Source organism: Corvus brachyrhynchos, unplaced genomic scaffold (assembly GCF_000691975.1).
Source record: "Corvus brachyrhynchos isolate BGI_N302 unplaced genomic scaffold, ASM69197v1 scaffold145, whole genome shotgun sequence".
NCBI classification, from domain to species: Eukaryota; Metazoa; Chordata; class Aves; order Passeriformes; family Corvidae; genus Corvus; species Corvus brachyrhynchos.
Genome location: NW_008238344.1, coordinates 19,978 through 35,498, shown reverse-complemented (window position 1 = coordinate 35,498; position 15,521 = coordinate 19,978). Strand labels below are relative to the sequence as shown.

Here is a 15,521-nt window from a genome sequence, read left to right as displayed (position 1 = left end):
GCAGGAATTAAATTACCAAAATCTGAAACACTAAAATTGGACCAGATGGCTTCTTACATTTCAGTTCTGGTCCTTTCTTCAGGAACTTTCAGTTCCCTGTAGAGGAAGGTGCTGCAGTACCAGCAAATGTGATGTGTTCACTTAGTTCCAGCATTAACTTCACCAGTAGGTGCAATGTGTATCTCTGAGCTGTTTCCAAATCCTCTAACTATTGGTGCCATTAATTACAGTTTCAGGTTATAAACAATGCCGTCATTTTGAAATAATTTCCAGAAAAGAACAGCAAAGTTCTTCCTTTATTTCTTTAGTCTAAGGACAGGAAAAGTTCACAAGGATTTAAAAGCCTGGTGAATTTTACATTTTGCAGTTTTTAATCTAAGAACAAAATGTGAAAAGGAAATCAATAATTCAGATGGAAAGCTACTCGCTACAAATAATGAACTTAAGTAAATCTGTTTCCTAATTAACTACTTTATTTCACTAATGGGAGGGAGATTACAAAGGTGGCAGGACTTAAATAATGACAACAGGAACACATCATAAAATGGAAAACTTGCAATCATTTAGGTTTGCTTTACTTTTTAAACCCCACAATTTCCTGATTGGAAATGACCCATTTCATTGCCTTTTCCTGGGTTTGTCATCTGTGTACGCTCACCCTGAGCAACAAGGATTTAATAAACTCTGCACCTTCCTCTGCACTGGAACTGCTGATACCTCTCTCACCTCTGTGGTCAAACATCTATGAATTTTAAAAGGAAATTAGGGAGGTTGTCATAACAGCTCAGATTTTTGGACTAATTATGTTTCCAGGCTAATACATCACACTTCAAAGGAGGTGATGGGGCACAAACCCAAACTACAATGTGCAGTCACTAAGGTAATACAGCACAGCCCATAATACATGAAAATTCTTCCATGGTACTGTCAGGCAATCAATATCTGTCCCGAGAGTATGAAATGTTGAAGCTTTGATCTTTACACGAAGAACTCCTTTGGCAGAGCAGTTACAATTATCTCACTGTAATTTGTCAAGGGCATGGAAGAGGAAGAGCCTGCAAAGTAATATGTGTGGGGACTTCCAGCTCAGCCCAGAAGAAATTTTTGCCTCTGTGAAATAAATTAACTTCTTTGAAATTGGTAGTGATGTTCTGGTAATGGATAATTATCAGTCACAGGTAATTCTTGGCTAATGGTGCTTTTGTAGTGCTGCAAATGTTGATGTAAGTTGCCAGAATCACAGGAAAAACCCAATAATTGCAATCTTTTTGCCTAGGTTGGTGTCTTGGATAGACAAAAAATACTGGCCCTGCTGAGACACTTCTATGACAGAAGCCCCATGGCTGACAAGTGGGAATTCTGGAACCCCAGACAGTGTGAGCACGTGGGATGTTTCAGTTGTGGGTAAAACACTGTGAGCCCACACAAGGTTGGATAGTTCAGATATATTTTATAAGTGTTATCAGAAATGAACAGAGCCCAAAAAAGGACTCAAAGGAGTGCTGTGATCTAGACACCAGAATTTGCAAACACGTTTTGTAAACTGTGATGCAATGTTCAGAAATGCTTCAGCATCCAGAAGTTTTCCTTGCTACACAATTCTGAAGTTCTTTTTGGGAAATAGAATTAAAGAAAGACTCTTTCTGAAACAGTTTTTCTTTCTTACTGGGCAATATTAGAAGTTAATTTTGTGTTTGCACTAAAACACCTCCAGGCACACAGAAAGATAAAGAAAAAATGCAGGGAATCATCTGCATGAAAGTAAAATATTTTAAAGATATTGGACATTCATTAATTGCTCAGATCAAATGCAAGATGAATTACATCCCTCCTTCTTAGTGTAGAGAATGAGGAAACATTTCTTTCAAAAGAAAAGTGGTGTAATACATAGCCAGAAGTGCAGATCTCTGCAGGCAAAGACATTATTCTGAAGCTTTGTGTTCCTGAGATGTGTCCTTGCAGAAGATACTTTCTGGTAGTTTGTATTTACTTGGCAATACCTTTTTTCTTTAAATTTTCTTATGCAATACTAGAGAACATAAAACCAATGCAAATTATCAGCTCACCCATATTTTTTCTATTTTAGGGCCAATAATTAAGCTGCAAGATATTGATCTTATGGATTTCTGGGGAGGCCTTGGTGACCAGGAAGTTTGTGAGGAACTCAGTGAAAATTTGTTCTTGTCTCAAACAGAAATTTCTGAGGGAGAGATTTTAGGAAATGAAACTGTAGATGATGATGGGCAAGGGACTGACAGAATGAGCACCAGTGTTACAGAAGGAGTTGATGAAGAAATGGGCATGAGTGAAGCTGAGACTGGAGGTATTTCCAAGGAGGAAAGTGAAGCAGAAGAGCCAAGTGGTGCTGAGCTGAGCAAGGAAGATGAGGATGCTGTGTCAGCAGTGGAAAGCACTGGCCTTGAAGCTACTGATTTGGATGGAGATACCATACACAGTGAGAAATCCAGCTCCCTTGAAGACATCAAAAGTGAGAGGGAAGCTGAGCCTGGAACTGCAGACAGACAGGATGAAGCTCTGCCAGGATCAGCCTCTGATGCAAACAGTCTCAGTACAGATGGAGAACCTGGATCTGGAAAACCAGAGGAAGAAGAGGAATCCAGCCTGGGTAGAGAGCCTGAGACAGAAACAAAAATGGAAGGAGATCATACCTCAGACAGAGAACCTGGATCAGAAGGGCAAGTTAGCCAAGAGGACAATGGAACTGCAGAGACAACACCTGAAGCTCCAACCACGGCCTCAGGAGACAGAGCTGTGACAGACACGGATGTCACTGATTCCCAACAGGATTTTCCGGCTGCAGAGGCTGTGGAAGAAACCCCTGCAAGCAACAAGAGCCAGTCTGACCAACAGACAAGCTCAGAGACAAGACTGCAGGATGAGGACCTTCTGCATGACCTGGGTAAAGGTAAAGTGTTTTCCTTTTTTCTGACACACCTCAACCATTTTTAATGTCTGTATTTGGACTGGTTTAGCTATAGGGTGTTTTAAATCCATTTCAAAACCCCGAGAGTGATTTCTGAGTAGAGAAGATCATAAGCTTTGCTATCTTCTCAGCATGGTGTTTTCTGCCAAGGTTTCAGAGCTTTTTACCCTCACAGGATGGCAGGTGAGTCACTTTGCTGGTGATCTGTATTCAAGGTGCTGAGCAGACATTTTAATTCAAGTAGGGACTTTGTGAAGCAGCAGCATTTTTATAATAAGGAGAAACTTTATGTTCTGTTTCACTCTGTAATTTTACTACAGCAGGACAGGAACCTGAGCACATTAAATCTAGAAATTACTTAAATAATTTTTAGACTGTGACTACCTGTAGGGAGATGTGCTATGAGATCATCTAGCAGGAACCTTTTATTTTAATCTCTCACTGTGTTTCCAAAGAATGATCATACTTCATTGTCTACAAAGGCCCTTGTTCTAGGAAGGCTGTGATCAGACAACTGCGTGTTTCAAAGAGGTATTTTCTTAAACATCCTAGAAGGGCCAACCTCCTTGCTAGCACTCTGTGAACACTCTTGTGTCTCACAGTTTAGAGCACTGCAAGAACTGGGTCTACATTGTCTGAGCAATCCAGTGACAGATTCATTATGCAAAGGGTTGTAAAGCTGATGGTACAGCCCCCTGGTACCTACAGCTTTCTGTGGTAACTTCCAGTGCAGAGCACTACCCTGTTATTCAGTCAGTCCCTGGATGTGCATCCTGTTTGTTTGGGACACGCAGTCCCTCAATGAGGTCTTTGTCTCAGACAGCCCCCTGCTGAGTAACAGCAATTCCAGCTCACCTGTAGTCAGGGTTTGACCTGGCTGTGCAATGGCATCCATGCCAGACTGGATCTGCAGAGCTACTATTAGAACAGGATAAGCAGATTAAGGCCTTTACTCAGCATGGAGTCAGTCTGTATTCAGCTGTAATTTCCCTGGATAGGAAGTGCAGGATTGAGGACTGTGTTGATAGCTGCCAAGTGGTTGGCTTTAGGGCAGCATTTGGCTTCCTGTGACACACGGTGTTTTCTGCCTTTCAGACTCAGGTCCCATCGTGGCAGAGATTCAGAACCATCAGGATTCTTGTACTGAGAGTTCCTTTGCTGCAAGCTGCCTCACCCTGCCACAGTTTGTACAACTCATGGACAATTTTGTTGGTGAAGACGTTTCTCTGCCTACTGTGAAGAGGCTTACTGCATTTATCAAAGGAGAATACAAACAGACAAAAGAGGAAAAAATGAAACAACTAGAAAAAGTAAATATTGATAAGTTTTGCTGATCCCATCTCCAAACAAAAACCAAGCATATGCCTACAGACACTTAGCAAAGTCAACTGTTAATCTCATGCTGGCAGAGCTCTCCATTTGCAGCCTTGCATCCTCTGTTTCTTCAGGAGACCTTTTACCCCTTTGTTTTCATAGAGATGCTCCCTCCCTAGCCCTCAGCTCTGGAAGTGATGACAGACTCATCCTGTAAAAGGTTTTCTGTCTGTCCTAGAGTTGGACTCAGTGAGACAACAGTTGATAGTTAATTGTGAAAGAGCCCAAAACATTCCATTCTGTTTATTCACCTTTATAATAGCCAAGAACCTGATCTCTGACCTACTGCACTGGCATGTACACAGAAGATTGTGGATATTTGGGGAGGATTTTAAAACAAGTGTGTTTGGGTTTGCTATGTGCATGGCTGGATGTGTGCACAGGCTTCTTTAAGTTACAAAGGTGCTCTTGCCATGTGTTGAAAAAAAAAATTCCCCTTCCTCATGCCCAGCATCAGGGTACCTCATATTACTTCAGGTCTGTTTTGTGGTGCATTTCTCTAGCTGTGTTTTCCTCAGATCTCTTTCTGGTTTCCCTCTGTGCTGCTGACCTAATTTGGATGAGATATTGGATCTGACGGCTCCATAGTCCTCACTGAACACAGCACACACTGCCAGTATTTTGGCCTTTGAGAGAATTCCACTGCAGCCAGTTATCCCTCTATGCTGGGTTTAGAGGACAAATGGTAACATATATTTGCTTGGAGCCCACACACTTCAGGGCAGCACCAGCAAAATAACAGTGTACAGAAAGATGAACTGTCACATCTTGGGGTGTCACTGACAAGGCTGTGGTTAGCTCTTGCTGGGAAGACATTTGTGTTCTGGGAGACTTGCACTTACCTGAGCTGACCTCACCTTAAATCCAGCACAGGCTTCATTTGTTCACTGTGAAATAACTCTGCAGTGCTAGTTCTGCCTGGTAAACTGAACTGTCACCTGTGTTTAGTGTTTCTAAGTATGTCCCAGGTTTGATGATTCATCTCTAGGTCTGAGCCGTGTATGTACAGATTCAGCCTGGCCCATAGGAATGATGTGATTGGCAGAGTGTCCACACTTGTGTGGTGTCCAGCATCATTGTCCAGGAGTTACCAAAGCAGCATCAGTGTCCAGGAGTTACCAAACTGTTCCTCTGTTGCAGGTTCACCACATGTCTCACATGGCCCAAAGGAAGCAGCTTTTGGAGGCACTTTTTGAAAAGTGGGACAGCAATGCATGTGGGTCTCTGGACCTGAAAGAGGTGGTTGCTGTTCTGAGCAGATTCGAGGGAGGCATGGGAAAAGTGGCCTTGATGAAGGGTAAGGAAAATCTCTGCTCTGTGAGAACACAGGAGGCCTTCAACCATTCAGTGACAGGGCTAATGACATTGTTGCAAGCACCACTTTGGTTTTGTAAGCAGTCATAAGCATACACAGTATGAGGTGTAAAATGGAAAGGAACAGTTACCTAGACCTATTTGTTAATGCATTGATCCATCCCCTCCTCCTGTGCAAGATTCCCAGGGAGAGTAGCCCGATGTTTTCATGACAGTGGGATGTGTTGAAAAATTATTTCAGCTGTAACATGCAATGTGTATACATGTGATACGGCAGTGAAAAAACACACATAAAGCCTGAGGACATGTTTGCACTTTTAGTCCAGTCCATCTGTGTTATCCAGCTATTTTTAATAGATACATTTTACTGTGCTTCCTGCAGGAATGTACCTTACAGCAGAGAACAGCTTTCCTTATGGGTCTCAAATAGCCCGTAGTTATCCACACTGTCACACAGCTCTCATGAATTACAGAGCAGCTTCGAGTCTCATTTCTCTGTTGGTTTATTTCACTGCATAAACTTAGCAAATTTGGTCCTTGATAGAAAAGACTTGGGTCCAGCAGAAATGCTGCAGGTTCGCCTGAACCTGTCTGGCAGCCTCATGCATATTAACATGTGGGCATAAGGTGCTCTGAAACACTGTATTAGCAATTATGAACATGTCTGCATGTGTGCTTGGATGGAGAGGACTGGTTTTTTCATCTCCATGCTCATCTTCATGCTGCTTGTTCTGCTGCAAATCACTAAAAATGGCTCACTTTGGCAACCACCAAAATCTCTTTATCCTTTAGCTCACTGGAGGCAGCTGGTGGGGTGGGGAGCACACCAGCATGTCACAGTTAATCATCTCCAGGCTGTCCAGCCAGGAGAAACTGGCAGTTTACTGCTCCCTTGTATTCAAAGCATGCCAGAACATACCACAGAAATATGGAAGGACACAGTCCCTTCCATGAAGAGCTCATAAAATAAAGGACAAATAAATAGAAAGGCAGCATAGCAAAATCAATACCACCTACCAGCAACATAAACTATTTCTAGCAGCCTCAACCTAATCTCTCAAGGATGTGGAACAAGCAGGTTTGGGGGAAGGGTTCACAGACATTTCACTTCTCCTGGATGGAAACACAGAGTAAAAAGTGAGTAGAATTACTTGATTGTCCTAAAGTGTAGCATTAGATATAATGGGGAAAATAATTCATTATGCTATGGCTCAGTAGTGAAGGAAGTGATCATAGCACATTCAACTTCATGCGTATTCTCTTTCTTCATCCCTTTCTTCAAAGTGAGGAGAAAGTGGAAGTGAAAATCCAAACATTTTATATGATCAAAAAATTCTCCATCCTAGTTCTGTCAGAAAACCAGAAATTAAATTAGAATACTGAATGTTCCGTAGATGATGGGCTGGATAAGGCAGCATTAACAGTCAGCTCCACCATGACTGGAGCCAAGTACTTGCTACTTCTGCAGCTAAAATCAGTGCTAATGATGATAAAATGGTTTGGATTGGAAGGCACCTATAAAGATCATCTAGTCCAACACCCTGCCATGAGCAGGGACATATTCGGGTCCAACAGGATTTGAAATCAGGATGCAGAAGAGATGATGGAAGCATCAGTCACAGAGACCCCCGGGCTCCCGGAGCCAGGCAGCGCCTGCTCGTTTCTCCGGCTGTGCAAGAGCACCCCCGTGAGCCCAGAGCCGGGGCTGGGCAGAGCCCGCGCGGCGCCGGGACAGCTCTGACAGACTGCCTGAGGAGTTAATCAGCCCCTGGAGAGAAACCAGGGCTGTGCGGGGTTCTTCCCTTCTTTTCAGGAGGAAAAGCAGGCATCTAGAGAAAAGGCTGTGTCCAGTCTGGAAACTGGAGGTTACCTGCCATTGGGACCACTTCCATGTAGGAGATAGCTGAAAGAAACCTAGAATGATGGACTGGATGGACTCCACCCAAAGCCAATTTAAGTCTTGATTCGTATTTTGCAAAACTGATTAATCAATTAGATTTTCCCTATCTTATTTTCTGTTTTTTTGCTACTAGCAAAGGAGCAGCTTTGCTCCCGATACCCACAGCTCAGCAGAGTGGGGAAGCTATCCCCAAAGGCATTCCAGACTTTCCTTGAGTTAATTGCTTCCGAGTTCACCGGCAATGAGGATGAAACTATTGATCACTTGGTGAGATTCCTGACCACGAGGGTGGGGAAAAGTCACACCAAGAGCTTGCAAAGCTCAACCAGGAGGAAATGGCTGCAAGATATCCAGCAAGCGGCTGAGACCAGCGGAACAAGCATGGAACCAGTGTACAAAGCAGTGTTTAAAGCCCTGTCCCAGGTAGGCATCCTTGCTCTGCCAGTACAGAGGGAATCTCATGAACAATTTTGCCTCACTTACAGAAGAGCTGACTCAGATCAGACCTGGAAATCCACAGCTGTAGTTTTGGAGCTTCTAAAATGAAACACACCAGAGTCAGTTTGGGACAAAGATGGTTAATTTGTAGTGGAAATAGTTTCATTTTTAATTTACAGCTGCAATTTTAGCTGTTTGTCCTTGCCATTAAAGCCCTCCTTACAGCCAAACTTCTCTCAGTAGCTGAAGTGTTTTTGCAGTATTGTCTAGGTTTGTAAATGTGGCAGTTATGTCACTTGTTTTATTCTTAAAGGAATCTCCTATTGGAGGAGAAATCCATAGGATTTTGCTCAGGCACAGGTTATAGTTAGGCATTATTTTTCTATTTAATCCTCCCCCTTAGCAACAGGGAAAAGGAAATCAGTTTTCCTTGCCAATCAAAATACTGAGTGTTTGTGCTTGTCACTGAGTGCACTGGGCAGACACGGCCACAGCAGAGACACAGCCACGTCATGGGGGTGGTGACACAAACTCAGTGACCCAGAGCAGCATCACAGCAAAAATTAAACAAGTGCTAAGTCCATGTAATAAGTGTCAGTGGCTAATGTACAGACTGTAATGGGAAATGTTTGGTTGCTAGGACATGGAAGCCCACGGGGATAACAAGAGGATCAGTGCATATATTGCCCTTCTGGAGGAGAACCAGCTCTCCCCAGAGCAGGGACAGGTTCTCCTGCGTTATGTGGCCTGTACCGCAGACGATGCTCCCTACGTCCTAAACCAGGTACTGCACAGAGACATGAAAGGAGTAAGGTAAGAAAAACTGCAAATAACTGCTCCTTTTCCTCAAAACTGTTTGGAATGTACAGGGCAGTGTCTGGGATGCACTGGAAACTGAGGTTGATGGAGTACTCCAGAGAGGAAATCTCCCCAAGAGACCGTTGTGGAATGAGCCAATATCCTATACACTATACTCCTATCCTATACTCCGCATGGTCTGCTTAGAACTGCTCTGTCTGGGATTTCACTCCTTTCCTTGGGGAGATTAGCTCACAGTCTAATAAATCTCATCCTTTAGCAAATGTTTGTGGCATTGGGCCTACATTTTCTTCTTTAAAAATTAATTCCCTTACGCCAGTTTATATCCACAGGATATTTTTGAGAACAATGCCTTTCCTTCCCTAGGGTTTATGCTATAAACAGCTTTCATGCTTCTTCACTTGTCATTTCCAAAAGCCAGACATATTTGTCTCTTCAAACATTGCTGCCTCTAACCTATTAAATGTAACTGCTGCTTGCTTCTGTATTCCTCTTCATTCCATTTATTAACTGATGTTTTTAAAATGTCCTAAGGATGAAATGTGCCTATTTATTACCACTGCCTTTGGGATGCAAGTGGTAAATGTGGTATTGCTGAGTGTGGTCAGGGTATGGAGCTCACACCTTCCTTCTCTGATGCCAAAAAACAGGGAGAGATCAAAGCTGCAGTACTTACTGTTTCACTAAAGGTTTTCTGCTCCTCCTGACAAACCTCCTCATAAACTTATATTTCAGCTTTGCAGCCATTGACCAGGGACAGCCAGTCTATGTTCCAAGAGTTCAGCTTCATGGAAATGTTCACTTCTGGAACTCTGACCGCCCTGTGGAGGAGAGGAAAGGTTCACTCCTGGTGCTGCCCCTGCACGATGCTCATTGGAGAGTTTTTGGCATTCTAGGACTTGACACTCTTCAGGACCAGTGTGAGAAATCCATCTTCCTGACCCATGAGATCACCTTCTACGAGGTGGGCACCATCAGAAAGCAGTTTGTTACTCCAACCTGCAAAAAACTTGTGAATTTTACGTTTGTTCTGCAGTATATGGTGAAAGTGGTGTTAGAAGAGCACCTTAGCAGTATCCTGCTGATTAGCATCTGATCTGAAATTTATTGAGGTATCACTTCATCAATAATTTATTTAATCTTCTCCTGACTAGGAAGTTAATTGACCTTTTGTGCAAAGTCCAAAGATAGCAGCTTTTATTTCCTCAAGCTCTCAATCTCATATTTGTGTTTATTTCTATAAAATGATATGAAACCTTACTTTTTACGTGGTGGAATAATTGTAAGCGACAGCCGTCCGGATGGTCTTTGGGATCAGCCTTACTGTGGTTGCATCATCTGGGCAGCAGGGAGCGCAGCAAGCCAACCTTACCAGTCCATTTGGCTATTTCCACTGAAAATCAGCTCTGTCTTGTTAAGGACTTGGCCGTGACCGGGTACTCAGTACTTCAGAGCATTATTTGATAAGGGACATTTCACAGCCACTTTTCCGCTTTACAAATTCTGATTAAAGCAATTTGTTACAACGTGAACATTTCCTCAGCTTTTTTCTCCCCAAATCATGCGGAATTGTCTGGCTCACATGGTGGAATTCTGCTTTCACAGGGAGTTTGCCATGCATTCAGCAAAGCCTACCACCACATCTGCATGTGGGAAAATGTCCTACAAGTGGCTGTCACTGCTCTGGACTGGTTGTATCCCAGGACACCCAGCATCCACACTGTCACAACCTATCTGGTGGCACCTGGCAAAGACAAGGTACTGCAGAGAAAAGGTCTGTAATCATCAGGGGCTGAAAGGCTGCTTTAGAGAGGACGTGCCATCTCCAGCTGCCTGTGTTTTCCCAGTGGTTTTATCATTAAAGCTGAAGTCTGCACAAGATTCTTGTGCCTGCCTGTGCAACAAAAGGTCTACAAAGGTAGAGAGGGAAGATTCCCTCTGTAAGGGAGATCCCTCTTCATTCTTTTCATCCACCCATGTAAAAGAATTCAAGAGCACTGCTAGTATAACCCTTTCTCCATAGGAAAGGGGAATATTCTCCTACTTCAGTGCTAACTGCTGCATAGCAACCAATAGAGCAGAACCCCCCACCCACCCATCCATCCATCCACAGCTTTGCTGTCTGGGACTTCCACAAAGGGAAATGCTTCTCTTTGGAGATTCTCTGCATGTCAAAATTACGGTATTTTATAGGGACAAGAGAATGTTCCAGCTAATGTATTAGCTCTTTGTTCTGAACTTATGTCAGCAGCCAAGACATAAATACAGCTCAGGAAGTGACTGGTTCCCAATTAGCCAGCTTGTAAAGGCAGCCCCGCTCCGTGCAGGTCAGATTCCAGTTCTACAGCAGGCACTTGGGCCCTGGGAAGTTTGTCGCTTCATGTACCAGTGAGTTAAGAAGATGAAAAGTTTATGCAATATTTAGGACTGATCCCGTGTCATCCCAAAGTCTGTATGACATCTGCTGCAGCCATAATTCAGCTGCTTCCTCTGATAAGCATGGTTTATGTTGGCAGCATTCTGTTGTCATTCCAGGCTAGGCACTGTTCCCTTGTTAGCTGCCTGATAGCCAGGTCAGTCGCTCCCCTCTGTGCTTTTCATGTGTCAACCACACTGACACAAACATGACATGAGAAAGGACTGCAAGAGGATGGGAAAAAGAATGGAGATCTCTAGGCCTGTGGGTGTTCCTCAGTGTGGAGCCTGGGGTGGATTAAATAGTCTGGCTGAGGGAGGTCCAGGGCACATTCTTCATGTATGTCTGGGAATAAAACTAAGCATTGTTGGGAGATGTCTTTAAACCATCCCATTGCTCTTGAATGGACATAGGAGTTTCCTGTGAGTAAGAAACCATTTCCTCCCTCTCCAAGCTTCAAAATATCTGTTGCTTTCTTGGATGCAGCTAAACCTCTCTTTTCTCTTTATCAGAACTATGCTCTGTACAAGATGATCACTACAGATAACACGGGACAAAAGGAAATCCATAGCTCTCCTGTTGTTCTCCTCAGAGAGGAAAACCTCCTCAGGTAGGCTGCAGCACCTGCAATGGGACTGGTCCCCTTTGCTCCTTGACTCAGTCTGCATCAGGCTGACCTACATTGCATGAAGCCCCTGGTAGTGCAGCCCTGAGAGAGTGTCTGGCTGCAGCTCTCTCACTATCAAGGATTCTGGTGCGTACGCACATGGCACTGAACTGTGAAGGGCTGAGGAGTATTTTCTCTTTGACTTTAGGCTGCAAAAACTTAACTTCTGACTTAATGCTTACCAGCTGAGCTGCCAAGGTTTGCAGGGTTACGGCCTGCACAGAACCATTTTGCTCTTTAGAATAATCTGTATTTTTTCCTGGACATATTAGTCTCATTTCCTTCAATTCTCTGTTTCCTTCCACTGCCAAAATCCTCACAGACTTGTCTTTTAAGCATATCATCCTTGTTGTCAAAGTTGCTTGAACAGCCATTTGCTGTTCCAGCAGCTGTTTTTACTTTTTATAAAACTCTGTAGAACAAACGTCAGTGCAGTTAGAAACAGCAAACTGCTTTTAAAGCAACATTAGTTAAAGTCTCATGATTTTCAGCAATCACCTTGGCTAAGCAACATTGTGTTCCCAATGCTATTTTTCCTTTGTGTATATGCCTTGAATGATACTTAGAGCTGTGCAAATTTCAGTTCAAGGAAACAAACTATGATTTAGTAATGTAATATCTTTATTTTAACAACAAGAGATGAATGGCATCTTACTTAAATATGCTAAGTAAATCACCAAAACAAACCAGTATGGTAAAGCCTAGCACATTTCATTTCAGAGATTACCTGTTCAAGAGCCCAGAAAGTTCAGAGGTCACTCTCACTTCTATCCATGGAGAATACCACATTGCAGTACCTCTCCATGACCTATCAAGACAAACTCTCGGCATATTCGATATCAGCATCGGACAGCACAAGAAATTACCACCTGAGGAACAGAAAGACCTACAGAAAATGCTAAAGATGGCCCAAGCTGCCTGCTCGGAGATCCTGCAGAGGTGTCTAGAGGAAGCAGAACCAACACACGTGCTGGGTATTGTGCATACAGCTGTGAGATAGTTTTTTGGGGTGAAATTAGGAATCTCAGCAAAACTGTATTAAAAGTATCATTCCTACAAGTATGGAAAGACAAATACAAATCCTTGGTATAGATAAACTACTCCTGAGCAAGTCTTGGTGCTTAGCAGAGTAGAGTTAAACAGAATGGGCAGATTTTAACTCTGGCTCACAGGGTACTTGTCCTGAAATGAAAGGTGTGAAGCAGGCATTGTTGCCCTCAGGGATCTAGCACGTAGACTGTCTCTATAATGTATGTCTTGAGTAGCAGATGTTTCTGAGCAGCTTCTTGAGAGGTTTGTTTTTGATTGCAGAGGCAGAACGTGTGGCAAACGTGAGGCATGCGGGGATTCTGTTCCACCGGTTCATGCTGCAGGAGCTGCGTGAGTGTGTCCAGAAACTTGATGCTGAGAGCTTTGCTGGAATAAAGAGCTGTGCAGAACCCCCAGCTTTGGTACATGATGTAGTTAAGGCTGTGCTGTTGCTTTTGCATTCAGACTGGAAGGGCTCAGAGGAGACTGAGAGCTGGAATCAGTGTAAACTGGTGAGAATTCAAATTGTTGAGAGTTTGTTATTTATTCTTCCTCCTCCAAGAAGATACAGTGGAATTTGCCAAGGGGGAAATGGCAGTGAAATAATTCATTACCTATAGATTTCCTATATGTTTCTCATCTACCTTTCATTCTGTCTTTCACAAAGCTTTTCACAAACACCCTAATCTTTTTGTTCTCTGCATTGCAGAAACTCGATGACAATTTGATTCAGGAGATTTATTGCTTTGATCCAACTGCTTCATCTGTGCAAGTTCAAGCAGAGCTGCTGCTGGACCTCATCACTGGTAAATATCATAAACTCAGTGTGAGGTTACCAGGCACGGTTCAACAATGAAACCGTGTCAATGGCAACATTCGGCTGAGTGCTTTTAAGGGCCTTACTTCAGAAATTAACTTTGATTTCACAATAGATTAAACAACAGATAAAGGGTCCTAAATATCTGCAATGTTTTTGGTCAATAGAAATCAACCTGTTAAATTTAGACTCAAAATTCACTGCCTTCAGGAAAGGAGAGCAGATTAGCTTTGAAATCTTCCAGAACAAGTGATCTCATTGTAAACCTCCCGATAAGTATGAAGAATGAGGGTTCTTTTGGCAAAGAATATGTAAAGACATGAAGAATGATGGTTCTTTTGGCAAGCAAATCTGCTTCAGACCTCCATGCCCTGCCCTAGGGACTGACCCAACTCCAAACAGGAACACACAGTGTGAGCTGTCCTCCTCATAAACACCATCTGCCAAGTGCTTAATGTACTCACGGGCCATAGACAGGAGCTGCTTTTCAGTCTGTCGTTCTCTCCTTTAATAAACGTGAGCTTTTTTTGGTGCCAGAACAGTCAAGAGGCTGTTACTATTATTTGCAATATCTCTGCAAGAGAAATTACTTGTTCTCATTGAGACCTCTCTCTTCATGATCTAATACCAGTCTGAGAGGCCTGTTAAAACCCAAATGTGGACAAGAGTTATTACTTTAGCTGGGGATATTTATCAACAGTACCCTGCCTGCTGATAAAGAGTAAACACTTGTGGCAGTCATAGCTCCTTTTCATGTGTTCTCCTTATATATATTAAACTAATTCACTGGAAAGAACAAAACAGGCCTAGAGCATCCAGTTTTCCTACAGTTAGGGATGTAGGTTTAATTAGCTTAAAGAATGTAGCTTTGGAAACTGCTGGTGTGCTAGGAAAGGTTGGTTTCCCAGGATGGAACCTATTCTGAGAGAGCAGTGTCAGATCAGGGGTGTGAATGCAGGTATAAGTCACAATTATGGGAAATCCTTTAAAATGAACATCAGGTAATGTCCATATGTTCCATATATATGTGCTGGTTTAGCATTAAAATATAGCAGAGCACTTTGTACAATAGGGCACCCACCACAAAACCAGATAAATTATAGTAGAAAGCCAGTACTTGACAGGTCACTGTCACAATACAGCTGTGTGCTTTTCAAAGCATCACCATTCCTGGCATTACTGGACTCAGGGTAAACTCTGCTGAGGGAAAGATCTTCTGTTCTTGTGGCAACACTGCTCACAGTTTTGACTTTCCCTGTTGTATTTACAGCTGGTTTTTTGTCCCAGGTGTCCCTCAAGAAGCAATGTGGCAGCAGGGCTTTGCTCCAGCCAAATACCTGTACCAGTGGCTTCACACCTGCCGGGCGCTCGTGGAGATCACAAAGAGCTAACACACCGAAAAAAACCAACCTTAGCCCCTTTTGGCAACCAGTTCTAGTGTGCCTCCAATTAAATTTCTTAATTTCTAATCTAACCCTCGTGATTCTGGTGTTTCACATCTTTTATTAAATTAACTGTTGATTTTTATGCACAGCCACTAGTATTTGTTGTAAGAATGGCTGAAGTCTGTTAGGGATTATTAGTCAAGATGAGAGGGAGTCTGTTAAGGATTATGAAGAAAAAGCAATAGAAACATTAAAGAAAAAAATTTTGCCAGTATAGCTACTAAATTTTAAAGGCTTAATCAAAGTTTTAGGGGTTTTTTTAATTGATTCTGATGGGAAAAAGAGAGGAAGGGACATCTTTATGGTTCCCAAGTTACAATGCTCATAAATGATACAGCAAAAATTTTCAAGGCTCGGT

The 15,521-nt window shown here is 42.9% G+C and overlaps 1 protein-coding gene across 1 annotated transcript in view; it reads left to right on the top strand.

Annotated features, from left to right (window-relative positions):
- The window catches only part of EFCAB5 (EF-hand calcium binding domain 5), a gene marked incomplete at its 5' end in the record, with an annotated part of 29,077 nt that extends 13,884 nt beyond the window's left edge, over positions 1 to 15,193 (top strand). Inside the window, 13 exons of the mRNA XM_017735156.1 lie at positions 1,277 to 1,376; positions 2,087 to 2,926; positions 4,040 to 4,254; positions 5,459 to 5,615; positions 7,666 to 7,955; positions 8,611 to 8,783; positions 9,525 to 9,753; positions 10,395 to 10,547; positions 11,718 to 11,815; positions 12,593 to 12,846; positions 13,184 to 13,413; positions 13,611 to 13,707; positions 15,006 to 15,193. Coding sequence (XP_017590645.1) covers positions 1,277 to 1,376; positions 2,087 to 2,926; positions 4,040 to 4,254; positions 5,459 to 5,615; positions 7,666 to 7,955; positions 8,611 to 8,783; positions 9,525 to 9,753; positions 10,395 to 10,547; positions 11,718 to 11,815; positions 12,593 to 12,846; positions 13,184 to 13,413; positions 13,611 to 13,707; positions 15,006 to 15,109 — 2,940 coding nt within the window. The remainder of the gene's footprint in view (positions 1 to 1,276; positions 1,377 to 2,086; positions 2,927 to 4,039; positions 4,255 to 5,458; positions 5,616 to 7,665; positions 7,956 to 8,610; positions 8,784 to 9,524; positions 9,754 to 10,394; positions 10,548 to 11,717; positions 11,816 to 12,592; positions 12,847 to 13,183; positions 13,414 to 13,610; positions 13,708 to 15,005) is intronic.
- Positions 15,194 to 15,521: the final 328 nt, after the last annotated feature.